Source organism: Momordica charantia (genome assembly GCF_013281855.1).
Source record: "Momordica charantia cultivar OHB3-1 chromosome 2 unlocalized genomic scaffold, Mcharantia_2.0 BLBB01000002.1, whole genome shotgun sequence".
In the NCBI taxonomy this organism is placed as follows: Eukaryota; Viridiplantae; Streptophyta; class Magnoliopsida; order Cucurbitales; family Cucurbitaceae; genus Momordica; species Momordica charantia.
In genome coordinates, this window is record NW_028275160.1 from 10609233 (window position 1) to 10622639 (window position 13407).

General features: G+C 40.2%; 1 protein-coding gene and 1 pseudogene across 1 annotated transcript; both read left to right on the plus strand.

The window, feature by feature from the left end:
* Nucleotides 1–2102: 2102 nt before the first annotated feature.
* LOC111022601 (geranylgeranyl pyrophosphate synthase, chloroplastic) lies at nucleotides 2103–3685 on the plus strand. Its single transcript, XM_022299775.2, has one exon. The coding sequence runs from the start codon at nucleotides 2506–2508 to the stop codon at nucleotides 3601–3603; it is 1098 nt and encodes a 365-aa protein (XP_022155467.2). The 5' UTR covers nucleotides 2103–2505; the 3' UTR covers nucleotides 3604–3685.
* A 950-nt stretch (nucleotides 3686–4635) lies between these two features.
* Nucleotides 4636–13163, plus strand: LOC111022606 (pentatricopeptide repeat-containing protein At3g54980, mitochondrial-like; annotated as a pseudogene).
* Nucleotides 13164–13407: the final 244 nt, after the last annotated feature.

Sequence of the window (13407 nt, forward strand, 5' to 3'; positions counted from 1 at the left end):
CCACAAAAAAAGGGAGGCAACAATCTAATCCATTTGGATTATACTTTCGTACTTTGCCAAAAGAAAATTAGAATATCCTTTATATATTATATTATATTATATGATGGATCGGATAAAATGGGATGAAATATAGAAAATATTAAAGAAAATATTGTTTATATGAATACAAATGTTTTATTCTAGTAATATGTACATTGAGGATACGTTCAACCTCTAACCTTTAAGAAAGGAGCAAGATGAGTGGGATGTCTTGACCATTATAAGCTACCCTAATATAAATTTGGATCAAAATGTCAATATTATAAATATTTATATATCATTTTATATGGTTGTGTTTAAGTTAGAAATGAGAAATATGAAACTTTTTATTCGAAAAAACAAAAGATAAGATCATGTGAACGATATTTTATTGATATTTTCATTAATTTTATCTCATCCATTAATATAAATAAGTTAAACATATGTTTTAGCCCCTAATGTTTGTATGATTATTCTAATTCAATATTTATTGTTTAAAAAGTTTCAATTTAGTCTATTATGTTTCAATATTTTTTAATTTAATCTTTCATTATTGGTAAATGTTAAAATTAGATGATAATAAACTTATATGATATGATACCTAATTTATGGATGGAAATTTAAAAGTGGAAAATTTCTACTTCCTCCGCCAAATTTTTAAGAAATTAGTAGAAGTTATGAATTGTTTTCTTTTTTAATGACTTTTTTCTCTAAATTTTTATTAATGCACTAAGTATCATAGACCAAATTTAACATTCTCCGTTAGTTAGAGAATTGACAAATGTTAAAACATAAGGTCTTGAATGGGAAGTTTTTAAACAATAAGAGCTATTATTATAACAATAATAATAATAATTATTATTATTATTATTTTGTGTACAAATAGAAAAGGCATAACAAAAAAATAAATAAATAAAAAATGCATCTTTAGTGACAACATCATTATCCATGAAAGTTGCTTAATTCTTTTTAGTCTAAAAGTACTCAATTGATAGGATTTCATTCTTGGGAGGGGGTGTACTGGATCCATTTGAATAACTGCCAGACATTCTGTTATGGAATCCGAAGATTATCCGCTCAAGATCACCTTCTTTGAATAGTTGGAATGTTTATCTAAACTAGCCAATATTTAGGAAAATCAAGCTTTACGAAAAGGTGAAAAGGTCACTGATAGTTAAGTCACATGTAATGATTTCACCCATAGATTGGTGTCGTCCTCTTACCAAATTTGCAAAGGTCTATTTCTTCAAGTGCAACACTCTAGCTCATGACGAATTACGAGACTTCGCCTTTGATGGCATTGTGTTGGAATTTTCAATAATATGGGGGCTACACATGTATTAATTTAATGTGTTTTTGCTATTTAATTAGATCGAGATAAGTGATATAATTATGTGTAAGTTTTGGTTTAACGGAGTAATTATAAAATGACTATGGGCAAAATGTATAGATACCATGAAATAATTTCCAATTTGATGAGGGGCCAAATTGGAAATATCAAAATGTTGTAATCGACCAGTGGTTTTGGGTTGATTACATAGGGGTTATGGTCCCCAAGTCAAATATATTTCACGTTAGTTTTCTCCAATCCCTTCATAGAGAATCTTCTCCCTTTTCTACGAATATACAAAAGTAAAATTAGAGGAAAACGTGATTCATCTACACTTGGAAGATCAAACTTGTCAATCAACTATGGATCAAGGTACGCTTCCGCTTCTTAAGTGTAAATTCTCTTGAATTGAAATGGGAAATCGATCTATGGCTTTTAAGTGTTGGGTTTCATTTTTCCCAACACTTTGAGTTCATTGATAAAAATTTGGAGTTTGTTTGTCACATGTTCATCACGAACAAGAAGGTTCCATATGACACTAGAATATATATATATATATCTCGTGGATTTTACAAGCTCCACTCAACATGTGACATTAGAGAAATATCTCCTAATACCTATCTCGAACAAAAATTATGAGTTCCATCTCCACGCCAGCCCACCCGTACTTGGAGAAAAAAAAAAAAAACTTCTAATCCATTAGGTGGATGCGTCCTTCTTTGGGCGAGGCAGCATAAAGGAAATTGGGGAATGTAACGTGTGAAACCCAATGGGGATTGGCAACGGCATCCATATCTATCCAATCCCAGGGTTCCCAAATCCCAAATCAAATCCAATCTTCTTGTTCTCTCTCCAGCTGTGTTCATACCAAAATCCTCCTTCTCTTCCCTCAATCTCGTTGGTTGGTGATCCTTGTAAGTGCTTCAACCATCATCAAACCCAATCCCCATTTCTCCACTTTTTACTTTTTATGGGTCAAATCCCCACTTTGTCTCTCCGTTCTCCTGTTCATCGACTGCGAAGTGGACTTCATTGACTTCATCCTCCACTTGGGTAGTGGACTTCATTCACTCTTCACTCTGCTTCTGAATTTCGATCACAAGCAGCATCCAGGAGTTTGAAATTTGCTGTGTTCTTCTCTTCTCAAGGTGAGGACGATGAGTGCTTTCGGCTTGGGGACGTCCCTTCAATCCTGCTCCATCTTCAATCAAGCCGGTAGATCCAGTAGTTATCCCTTGAAAACAGGGGCTGCGTCTTCTTTTGTATTTCCTAAGCGGAGACTGCCCACTTCCTCCGTTTCGTCTCTCTCCATCTCCGCGGTGCTCGCCAAGGAGGACACTCTCACCGAGGAGGAAGAGGGAAAACCCACTTTCAATTTCAAGCAGTATATGGTTCAGAAGGGGAATTCGGTGAATCACGCCTTGGACGCCGCGGTTTTCCTTCGAGAACCGCTTAAGATTCATGAGGCGATGCGGTACTCTCTCATGGCCGGTGGCAAGCGCGTCCGTCCGGTGCTCTGTGTCGCGGCCTGCGAGCTTGTTGGTGGTGTTGAATCCATGGCTATGCCGGCGGCGTGCGCTGTCGAGATGATTCACACTATGTCCTTGATCCATGACGATCTTCCGTGTATGGATAACGACGATTTGCGCCGAGGAAAACCTACGAATCACAAGGTTTTCGGAGAGGATGTCGCTGTTCTCGCCGGAGATGCGCTTTTGGCTTTCGCTTTTGAGCACATCGCTGTGTCGACGATTGGCGTGCCGCCGGCGCGGATCGTCCGGGCGATTGGAGAGCTTGCGAAATCGATTGGAGCTGAGGGCCTCGTTGCCGGCCAAGTAGTCGACATAAATTCCGAGGGCGCGGCTGATGCCGGCCTTCAGCGGCTCGAATTCATCCATTTGCACAAAACTGCTGCACTGTTGGAAGCGGCGGTAGTTCTTGGCGCTATCCTCGGCGGCGGCTTGAACGAAGATGTTGAGAAACTGAGAAACTTTGCAAGGTACATCGGATTGCTATTTCAAGTTGTTGATGATATTCTGGACGTAACAAAATCTTCAAACGAGTTGGGGAAGACAGCGGGGAAGGATTTGATTGCTGATAAAGTTACTTATCCAAAACTCATAGGAATTGAACAGTCGAGGGAATTTGCTAAAAAATTGAACATAGATGCTCAGGATCAGCTCTCAGGGTTTGATCCAGATAAGGCTGCTCCATTGATTGCTTTAGCAAATTATATTGCTTATAGGCAAAACTAATATTATTTATGTGCTAAAATTGCATTCATAGTGAATCTTGATGCTTCTTAATTTGAGTTTAATGCAATTTCTTCTTGAAATATGGATTCTGGAGTCATTCCTGTGCCATCTAGTTTTGTATGAATACTCATAAAAGCTCTCAAAATTCTCTAATTCTTGTATTAAAATAGTCCCTCAGATTCATATCTTAATGTTAAGTGATAGCAACATTATAGATTTCTAAATTTTTTTTTACCATATATAGAATATAAGACATTCTGAAATTTGTCTCAAGTTTGGGTTCCAAACTTTTCTGCAATTGTGGTGAATGTTGTCTGATCTTCTTCAATGTGGCTGTTTGCTGAGGGTTCTTTCTGTAATGGAAATGCAAACATCCTTACCTTGTTACAATTGAATGTTTAATGGTTAAAATATTTTGAGTTATCTTTGCTCCTGTTGTTATCACCTGAACTTCTTGAGCTAACAATATAAGATTTCTGCTCTTGTTTGTTATAGTATAGTCTTCAGAGAAATGTATTTCTTTATCTAGAAATTCAATTTTTTGTGCTTAGAAGTACAGATAGCAAGCTGTGTAGGAGGTTGAATTGTCACTCTCTTAAGAGCTCAAGTTTGCAGTTTAGGTTATATGTAGCGTAGCTGATGGTTGCAGGAGTTTAATGAATGAATCATATACTGAATACAGTTATTTTGGATTGTTTGAATAATGAGTGTGTTCTTTTCCTTATCTTGTTATGAATAGAGCTCATTTTATTATTGATCGAAGTACGGTAAATTGAGAAAACTCTGGATCTGAGGAAATGTGTTCCACTGATCAAATGATAAAGCTGGAGAAACAGGCAAATTCCGGTTGATTTTGTAAGAAGGAAAGTGAATAATGGATGTTATAAAGAGTGCTTTTCTTCCGGAGTCTCGACATATCAATGTTTATATATATATATATATCGATGAAGTAAGGAATATCTATTTGGGAAATAGGTTGCTCCTTTGACACAGTTTCATCTTTGAATTTGTATTATCAATTTGTTGCCTACAATGTGGATGGTTTGTATTGTTTGCCATTGTTGTGCTTTTACAGAATATACGAGACACTGGTTGGCGATTTTTTTTCCCCTCAAATCTAAGGTTTTTTTATTGTTATTTGGCATCTGTATAGAATTGATTTGTGAGATTTTTGCAGCAATTTTCTAAGTTGAACGTGAAGCATTAGTTTGTAAGCTAATGTTGAATCCAGATAGCTATTTAACTTGATGGGTGGCTCAAATCGAATCCAACAATCAGTCTAACTTCACTCGAAGGCATCAGGTATTACTCTTACTTGAACTTTTTACTGTTGATTGTCTAGTTTACTATGTCCTTCTACAACCTTAGAATTGGTGAAACTGGTTCAAACATTCATCGATGTAAAAAAGGCGAGGGGTTTTGAAAGTTATTATAAAAAACATATTTTGAATAAAAGTTAGATTATAACAAAAGTGAAGCTTGCCTAAAGCCTGCAATGGTCACTAACAGGTCTCCCATTGCCATGGATCCCACCTTGTCCTTCCCCTCTAACTCCACCCTTCTAAGTACAATGTGTCATAGATGTCGCTTTAATTCTCTGTAGAACTTACTGCTGGGCCATAAACTATTCTCAGATTTACAATTTTCTAGAGAAAGGCCAAACGAGTTCACTTTTGCAGCTTTGATTACAGCGGCCTCCAGCTAGCAACCTGGCATCCAGCATGTTCAGGTTTCTAATTATTTGTTGAATAGTTACGTTAGAGCTAACAAAATTGAAGAAGCTATTCACAATCTTAATAAAATGGTAGAATTTGATATAACGCCATCAGTTCAGTATATGAATATTCTTTTGACTGCTATGGTTAGAAAAAGCATGATCTGTGCAGCACGGGAGTTACGTAACAAAATGTTGATGAAAGGAGTTCGTGATTGTTTTACATTGCATGATGCGTGCTTGTTTGAAGGAAATGAATATTTTTGAGGCAGAGCAATATTTTGTAGAAGAGAAAGCAAGAGGTGTTAAACTTGATGCAGAAGCATATAATACTTTTACCCATGTAATTTGTATGAAACCGCATTCTGGATATGCTTCGTCTTTGTTGAGAGAGATGAGAGCAACAGGTTGGGTTCCTTCATTTACAAATTACAAGTGTTATTACTGCTTGTGTGAAGGAAGGGAATATGAGAGGCTCTATGGCTGAAAGATGAGATGGTTAATTGTGGGAAGTCTATGAATTTGGCTGTTGCAACAAGTTTAACGGTTACTGCATGCAAGGAGACATGAGCAGTGCTTTAGATCTTGTGAATGAGATTATAAAAAATGGTCTGGTGCCCAACAAAGTTACGTACGCCGTTATGATTGATGGTTGCTGTAAGAATGGGAATATGGAGAAGGCACATGAATTTTACACACAGATGAAAACTAAAAGCATTCGGCCAAGTGTGTATCCTTCAAATTCTACGATACAAGGGTATTTGAAATGTCTGTGTGAGGTATCTTCCTCACAATAACTTTTGGAATTCAAGGAAACAAGCCCGAAGGCGATTACAAACAACACCCCACCAATTCGAGAGGGTGGGTATCTCTCCTAGCCTCGCTAAGCACAGCCAAAATCTTTCTTCCCTTCCTCCCCCTTTCTCCAACTATTTCTATCCCCAAACGATCTCCCAAAACCGTTTCCCTGGGCCCACATTTTCTCTCTCTAAGCCGTTACACGCACTATGATAATTATTCCTCACTACCCAGCACAATTTCCATTCTACCCCTCCTAGAATAAGTTTTAGTTACCGGTGGCCTAACAACATCCCCCCAATCAGATCCACCTTGTCCTCAAGGTGAAATTCGGGAAACTGCTGCCCCATGTCCGCGTAGGTCTCCCAGGTCGCTTCTTCCGGTGGAAGGCCTTTCCAGCTGATGAGCGCTTCCTTGGCTCCGGTTACCTCATTCACGCCTGTAGCATAAACCTCCTCAGGTACTGCTAGCCATTCTAATTCGTCAGTCACATAAGGGGGAATAGGCTGCTCCTTAAAATTGGTCCCTTCCACTGGTTTCAACTGGGATACATGGAATACTGGGTGAATGGTGGTAGCTTCGGGTAGCTTGAGTCGATAGGCCACCTTTCCAACCCGTTGTAGGATTTCGAATGGGCCAAAAAACTTGGCGGACAGCTTCTCATTTCTCCTTTTCGCCAATGTCTTCTATCGGTATGGTCGAATTTTCAAAAAGACAAACTCGCCTACTGAAAACTCCCATTCAGTGCGTTTGAGGTCGGCGTATTTCTTCATCCTTCCTTGTGCCGTAGCTAGATTCTCCTTAAGCAAACTCAAGGCTTGATCCCTATTTTGCAGTTGCTCATCAAGGGTATCATTGGCTGTTCTGTAAGAACCATAGCTTAGGAGAGGTGGTGGAGTTCGTCCATACACCACTTGGAAGGGGGTGGTTCCCAAAGAGGTGTGGAAGGTAGTATTGTACCAATACTCCGCCCAAGATAACCATTGCCCCCATGTTTTTGGTGACTCACTGCAAAAGTACCTTAGGTAAGTCTCCAGACACCTATTGACGATCTCCGTTTGACCATCCGTTTGAAGATGATAAGCGGTGCTGCGTTTCAACTTAGTCCCCTGGATTTTGAACAACTCGGTCCAAAAGTGGCTGAGAAATATCTTATCCCTATCCGAAATAATAGATTGAGGGAATCCATGGAGCCGTGCCACATCTTTAACAAAGGCCGCTGCTACAGTCTTCGCAGTGAAGGGATGACTCAGGGGAATAAAATGGGCATATTTGCTCAGGCGATCCACAACTACAAAGATGGAGTCCTGCCCTTGGGATTTAGGTAGCCCTTCAATGAAATCCATGGTTATATCATCCCATATCCGATCTGGAATAGGCAACGGCTGTAGTAATCCTGCTGGGGCAGTAGCCATTGTCTTGTTCCTCTGGCATACACAGCACTCCTCCACAAACTTCTTGGTATCTGCCTTCATCCCTTGCCAGTAAAGTTCCCTGCATAGACGTTTATAAGTGCGTAAGAACCTTGAGTGTCCCCCCAGAACAGAATTATGAAACAGATGCAAAATGGCTGGTATAAGAGTAGATGTCTTAGATAGTACCATTCGTCCCTTATACCTCAAGCTACCTTGCCAAAGTGAGTACTTTGGGTTGCTGTCCGGATCTTGATTGAGTTCTGCTATGATTTTGGTCAGCTGGGGATCACTTTGTACTTCTGTCTTGATCAGAGACACATCCAACAACGTAGGAGCAGACATCACAGCCAAGTAGGGGCCTGCAGGCATTCTAGAAAGCGCGTCTGCTGCTTTGTTTTCAAGGCCAGGCTTATAGTGTATCTCAAAGTCGTACCCCAGCAATTTTGATACCCAACGCTGATATTCGGGCTGTATTATCCGTTGCTCCAACAGAAACTTCAATGCTTGTTGGTCTGTTCGCACAATAAAGCGCTGCCCCAGCAGATATGGCCGCCATCTTTGAATGCCCAACACTACGACCATGAGCTCCCTTTCATAAACCGATTTTGCTTGACTTTGACGTGATAAAGTATGGCTAAAGTAAGCTATGGGACGGTGGTCTTGCATTAAAACTGCTCCAAGTCCCGTTCCGAAAGCGTCTGTCTCGATTATGAACGGACGATTGAAGTCTGGTAGCGCCAATACTGGGAGAGAGCACATCGCCTTTTTGAGCTTTTCAAAAGCTCCAGTCGCCGTCTCATTCCACTCAAAAGAGTCTTTCTTTAAAAGTTGAGTAAGCGGGGCTGCTATTACTCCATAGTTCCTCACGAATTTGCGATAGTACCCTGTCAAGCCTAGGAATCCCCTCAATTCCCTTATTGTGGTAAGCATAGGCCATTGCAACATAGCTTGGATTTTTGCTTGGTCTGCTTCCACTCCGTTAGCTGAAATCCAGTGCCCCAAGTATTCAATCCGGGTCTGACTGAAGTGGCATTTCTTAAAGTTTGCACAAAGAGAGTGATCTCGCAACATGTTAAAGACCACAATAAGATGGTTTACATGGGAATCCAAATCAGGGCTGTAAACCAGAATATCATCAAAGAAAACAAGGACAAACTTACATAGGAACGGTCGGAAAATATGATTCATCAGTGACTGGAACGTGGCTGGGGCGTTGGTTAGCCCGAAGGGCATGACAAGAAACTCATAATGTCCCTCGTGCGTGCAAAATGCGATCTTAGCCACGTCGCCCGGGGCCATGCGGATCTGGTGATAAACTGATTTCAAGTCGATTTTGGAGTATATTTGAGATCCATGCAACTCATCCAACAACTCTTCAATCACTGGAATTGGAAACTTGTCGGGCACAGTGGCTTGATTCAGGGCGCGGTAATCCACACAAAACCGCCAACTCCCGTCCTTCTTCTTTACCAAAATAACCGGGCTTGAGTAGGGACTGGTGCTTGGTTGAATGGTCCCTTTTTGAAGCATTTCCGAAATCATGTTCTCAATCTCTGTCTTCTGAACCTGAGCATATCTATAAGGCCTAACATTTACAAGGGGTTCCCCTGTTTTAAGTTGGATACGATGGTCAATTGCTCGCTGGGGAGGCAGCCCGTCGGTTCCCTGGAAGACATCAGTATATTCCTCCAAAAGTGCTTCGACTTCTCTCGGCCTTTCCTGTGTTAGCACGCTCTGTTCAAGGTTCAGGAGATCGTCTTGAGCTGTCAGTGCCTGTAACTCCACAAGAAACCCTTGATCCGTGTCCTCCCAAGCTCGTGTAAATCTTTTGAGCGTGATTTCCATCCTTGCTAGGGTAGGATCGCCCTTCAACACGATCCATTTGTCTCCACGAGTAAAAGTCATAGTTAAAGTCGGCCAATCGGTCTCCATCTTCCCCATGGCTTGCAGCCACTTCATTCCCAGTATGACATCCAGATCATTGAGTTCAATGGGGAGAAAATCCTCCACCACCGTAACCTCAGGCAACTCCATCACAACTCCACAGCAAATTCCTTTCCCTTTCATAGTTGCCCCTGTTCCCGCGATAATCCCATAATTGAAGGTCTCTGATTGAGGGATTTTTAGTTCATCCACAAGCTGCTGTGAGATAAAATTGTGGGTAGCCCCGCAATCAAGGAGAACTACCACTTCTTTCCCTTGCAATACTCCCTTTATCTTGATCATGCCCGGCGTAGTTAACCCTACCATAGTGTTCAACCGGCACTTTACTGCCTTGCCTGTCTCTTCCGTAACCTCCCCTGTTCCCTCATACTCTTCCTCTTCTTCGAGCATCATCAGTTCCTCGTCATGTACCATGAACACCCGAAGTTGCTGATTTTTGCATCGATGTCCCACTGTATATTTTTCCTCGCACCTAAAACATAGCCCTTTCTCTCTCTGTTTCCGGTACTCCTCCTCTGTTAACCGCTTGTACGCCGTCTCTCTTTTCGCTGTCGGCGCTATCGCTGGTGGTGTTGTCGTCGCGGTCCCAGGTTTATTTGCCATGGTAACGGTACGCGTGGGCGTAGTTTCTGGTAGTTTGGTTGTCGCTTTAGCACCTCCCGTGCTCACTTTCGTGTTTTTTTCGTTTCCTTCCTGAGCGGCTGTGGCGATGTCCTCAATCAGTTGAGCATGCCGCATGATTTGATCCAACCCGGTAGGTTCTGTTGCTAGTACCTCGGCTCTCAAGACCGGATCCAACCCATTCAGATACGCCGATTCCAGAACCTCCTCGTCCAGGTGAGGTAACGTGGTTGACAAGGCTTCAAATGCTTCTTGGTACTCTTCGACACTGCCCTCCTGCTTGATGGATAAGAGTTTTGCGCATTGTCGTCCTTCCTTCGTCCTTCGAAACCGAACAATCAATCTGGCCCTCAAATTCTCCCAGTCGGTGAACCTAATCCTGTTCTCATGATAGCGAAACCAAGCCAAAGCCACCCCATCAAAACTAATCACAGAGACGATTAGTTTATCCTCGTTAGTTAGTTTATGAATTTCAAAGTAACGCTCAGCGCGAAAAAGCCAGGAATCAAGGTCCTTACCAAGGAAAATTGGCATCTCGACCTTTTTAAACTTACTTCGATCGTATCCATGTTCGTTGATCTGGACAACCCACGTAAGTTCTTCCGGTTGCTTATCCTAGCGCGTCGATGACTCTCCTAACTGTGTGAGAGAGGAAGTTTTCCCTCCGATAACATCGGCCATAAACCCGTCGAGCGTCGCCTGAATCCTACTGGAGGCTAGCCGCTGTTCTTCAACCTTGCTGCACAAGGTAAGAATCGCAAAAATGTCTAATATTTCCTTCTCTGTTGCCTCGCATCTCACTTCCAGATCCTTTACTGTCATCGTCGATAGTCTCCCAAGGTTCGAACGGCTCTGATACCAACTTGTGAAGTATCTTCCTCACAATAACTTTTGGAATTCAAGGAAACAAGCCCGAAGGCGATTACAAACAACACCCCACCAATTCGAGAGGGTGGGTATCTCTCCTAGCCTCGCTAAGCACAGCCAAAATCTTTCTTCCCTTCCTCCCCCTTTCTCCAACTATTTCTATCCCCAAACGATCTCCCAAAACCGTTTCCCTGGGCCCACATTTTCTCTCTCTAATCCGTTACACGCACTATGATAATTATTTCTCACTACCCAGCACAATTCCCATTCTACCCCTCCTAGAATAAGTTTTAGTTACCGGTGGCCTAACAGTCTGTCTTTGAAAAATGCATTCAAGATGTTTGATGATGCAGTAGAGTGGTTTTGTAAATTTTTTCACGTTTAATTTTACTGTCATGGCTCTGTAAGGAGGGTAGGGTTAACGAAGCTGGCAATTTATGGGACGAGATGATTGTCAAGGGTATTAGTCCTAATGCGATTTCTTACAACAACATGATACTCGATCATTGTAAAAAAGGAGATATTAAAGCAGCATGTAAGGTGTACAAGGAGATGCTAGATAATGATTTTACACCGAATGTAGTTACATTTTATATTCTAATGGACGGCTATTTCAAGAAAGGTGATATTGACAATGCCTTGGGTATATTTCACATGATGATGGATGCTAATATTCTCCCCACAGACATCACATTAGGCATTATTATCAAAGGCTTGTGCAAAGCTGGTCGTACTTCTGAGGGAAGGGATATGTTCAATAAGTTTGTTTTTCTCAAGGTTTTGTTCCATCGTGTATGGCTTACAATATTATAATTGATTGGTTTCATCAAGGAAGGTGACATTAACTTGGCCTTGAAAGTTTATAGGGAAATGTGTGGGATTGGTATTTCTCCTAGTATCGTTACCTACACGTCCTTGATTGATGGGCTTTGTAAAAGTAATAATATAGATCTTGCTTTAAAGTTGCAGAACGTTATGAACAGGAAAGGTCTTGAAATGGACATCACTACACACGAGATGGTACTTTTAGTAGAGATTTTAGTTTCTAAGTAGGCAGACTCATACTCGTGTATTGGCCCCAAAAGAAAGCATTATTATGAGGTATTTTGTCTCACTTCTATTTTTCCTGCATGATACGTTCGTTAAGAAATAGTATTTAGTTTGAAGACAATTAGTTAATGACTGACCATAAGTTTCTAGGTGTGTTTTCCTTTTCATTTTGGAAGCTCTGAAAGGTTTCATGTCTCCGCTCATCGTTAATTTCAAAGGTATGTCTTTAAAGTAAATATTTTTTAGTTATCGCCTTGTTTTTATTGGCTTTGAAATTTTAACAGACATTGTCTTCATGAAAAGATCCCTATATCAGTTAATATGTTTCTGGCATGCCTATTAATTGTTGAAATGGTTCAAACATCATGAGCAGCTGACGGAATTTTGCATGCCCACCTGGTAAATTTGCATTATTTATCATAAATTTGTGTAATGCTTGGCTTCTTTGCCAGTGTATTTTGTTATAGTCATGGTTGTTTCGTTCTACTTTTGAATTCTTGGATGTATTTATCACAATATGCTCATTCAATTCAATTATCTTTTTCATCCAACATGATTGTGGTCACTGATTGATAGCTAACGTATCTTGATTCATCACTAAGCAATAGGTTTTATCATTTTTCAACCAGAATAAATCCACAACTTCTTATTTCTATACTTGCTTCAAAAATTCTCTCTACAATGTCTCTGAGTTTGATCCATCCCTTTTTCTTGCGTAGAGGATTGGCTTTCTTATTATAATCTCAACGAAGTTTTATATATAAAGGATTCAGCATACTATCTTTCATAAGTTTTATGATTGGCTTCTTGAAATTCTAGGAGGGTGGCAATTGAAATGCGAGGCAGAAATTTTATGAAACTGTGCAGTAAGAGGATTTTTGCATTTTTGTGGCATATTTAGAAGGAAATTATAGGATTTTTTAAAGATATATATATATATATATGTATTTTTTTTATAGGGAGTAGAGACAAAATGTATTCCAAGAGCCAAAGAGGCCGAGGGAGAACAGTCTGGAGGGTCACTATACAATCTCAGCTTTCCAGTCATTTTCTATCACATGTAAACTATAATTACAAAATAATTTTTTGTGGTTCTATATGCAATAAATTCATACAAAAAGAATCCAATGGAGACAATTTATCTTAGAAAAGCCTACTATTCCATTCTTTTCAAAGGAGTCGAAGAACAGCCGAGCCACTCAATTTCAAAGGACAAAAGCTTTACCTTTATTTTAGATATCTTCGTTCTTTTGATTCCTTTTTAATAGTTTTAAGCTTACAGCATCTTGGTGATGCTCAAATCAGACGAAAATCTTTGTAATTATAGCCAAGGCATTTATGGTTTAGTTCTTTTTTTCCTTAATATTGAGCTAGCTTCTAATAGAAAGAAGCCTG

What these genes read in the sequence shown, in the direction of transcription:
- LOC111022601 (XM_022299775.2), top strand. Translation starts at nt 2,506, where the DNA reads ATGAGTGCTTTCGGCTTGGGGACGTCCCTTCAATCCTGCTCCATCTTC.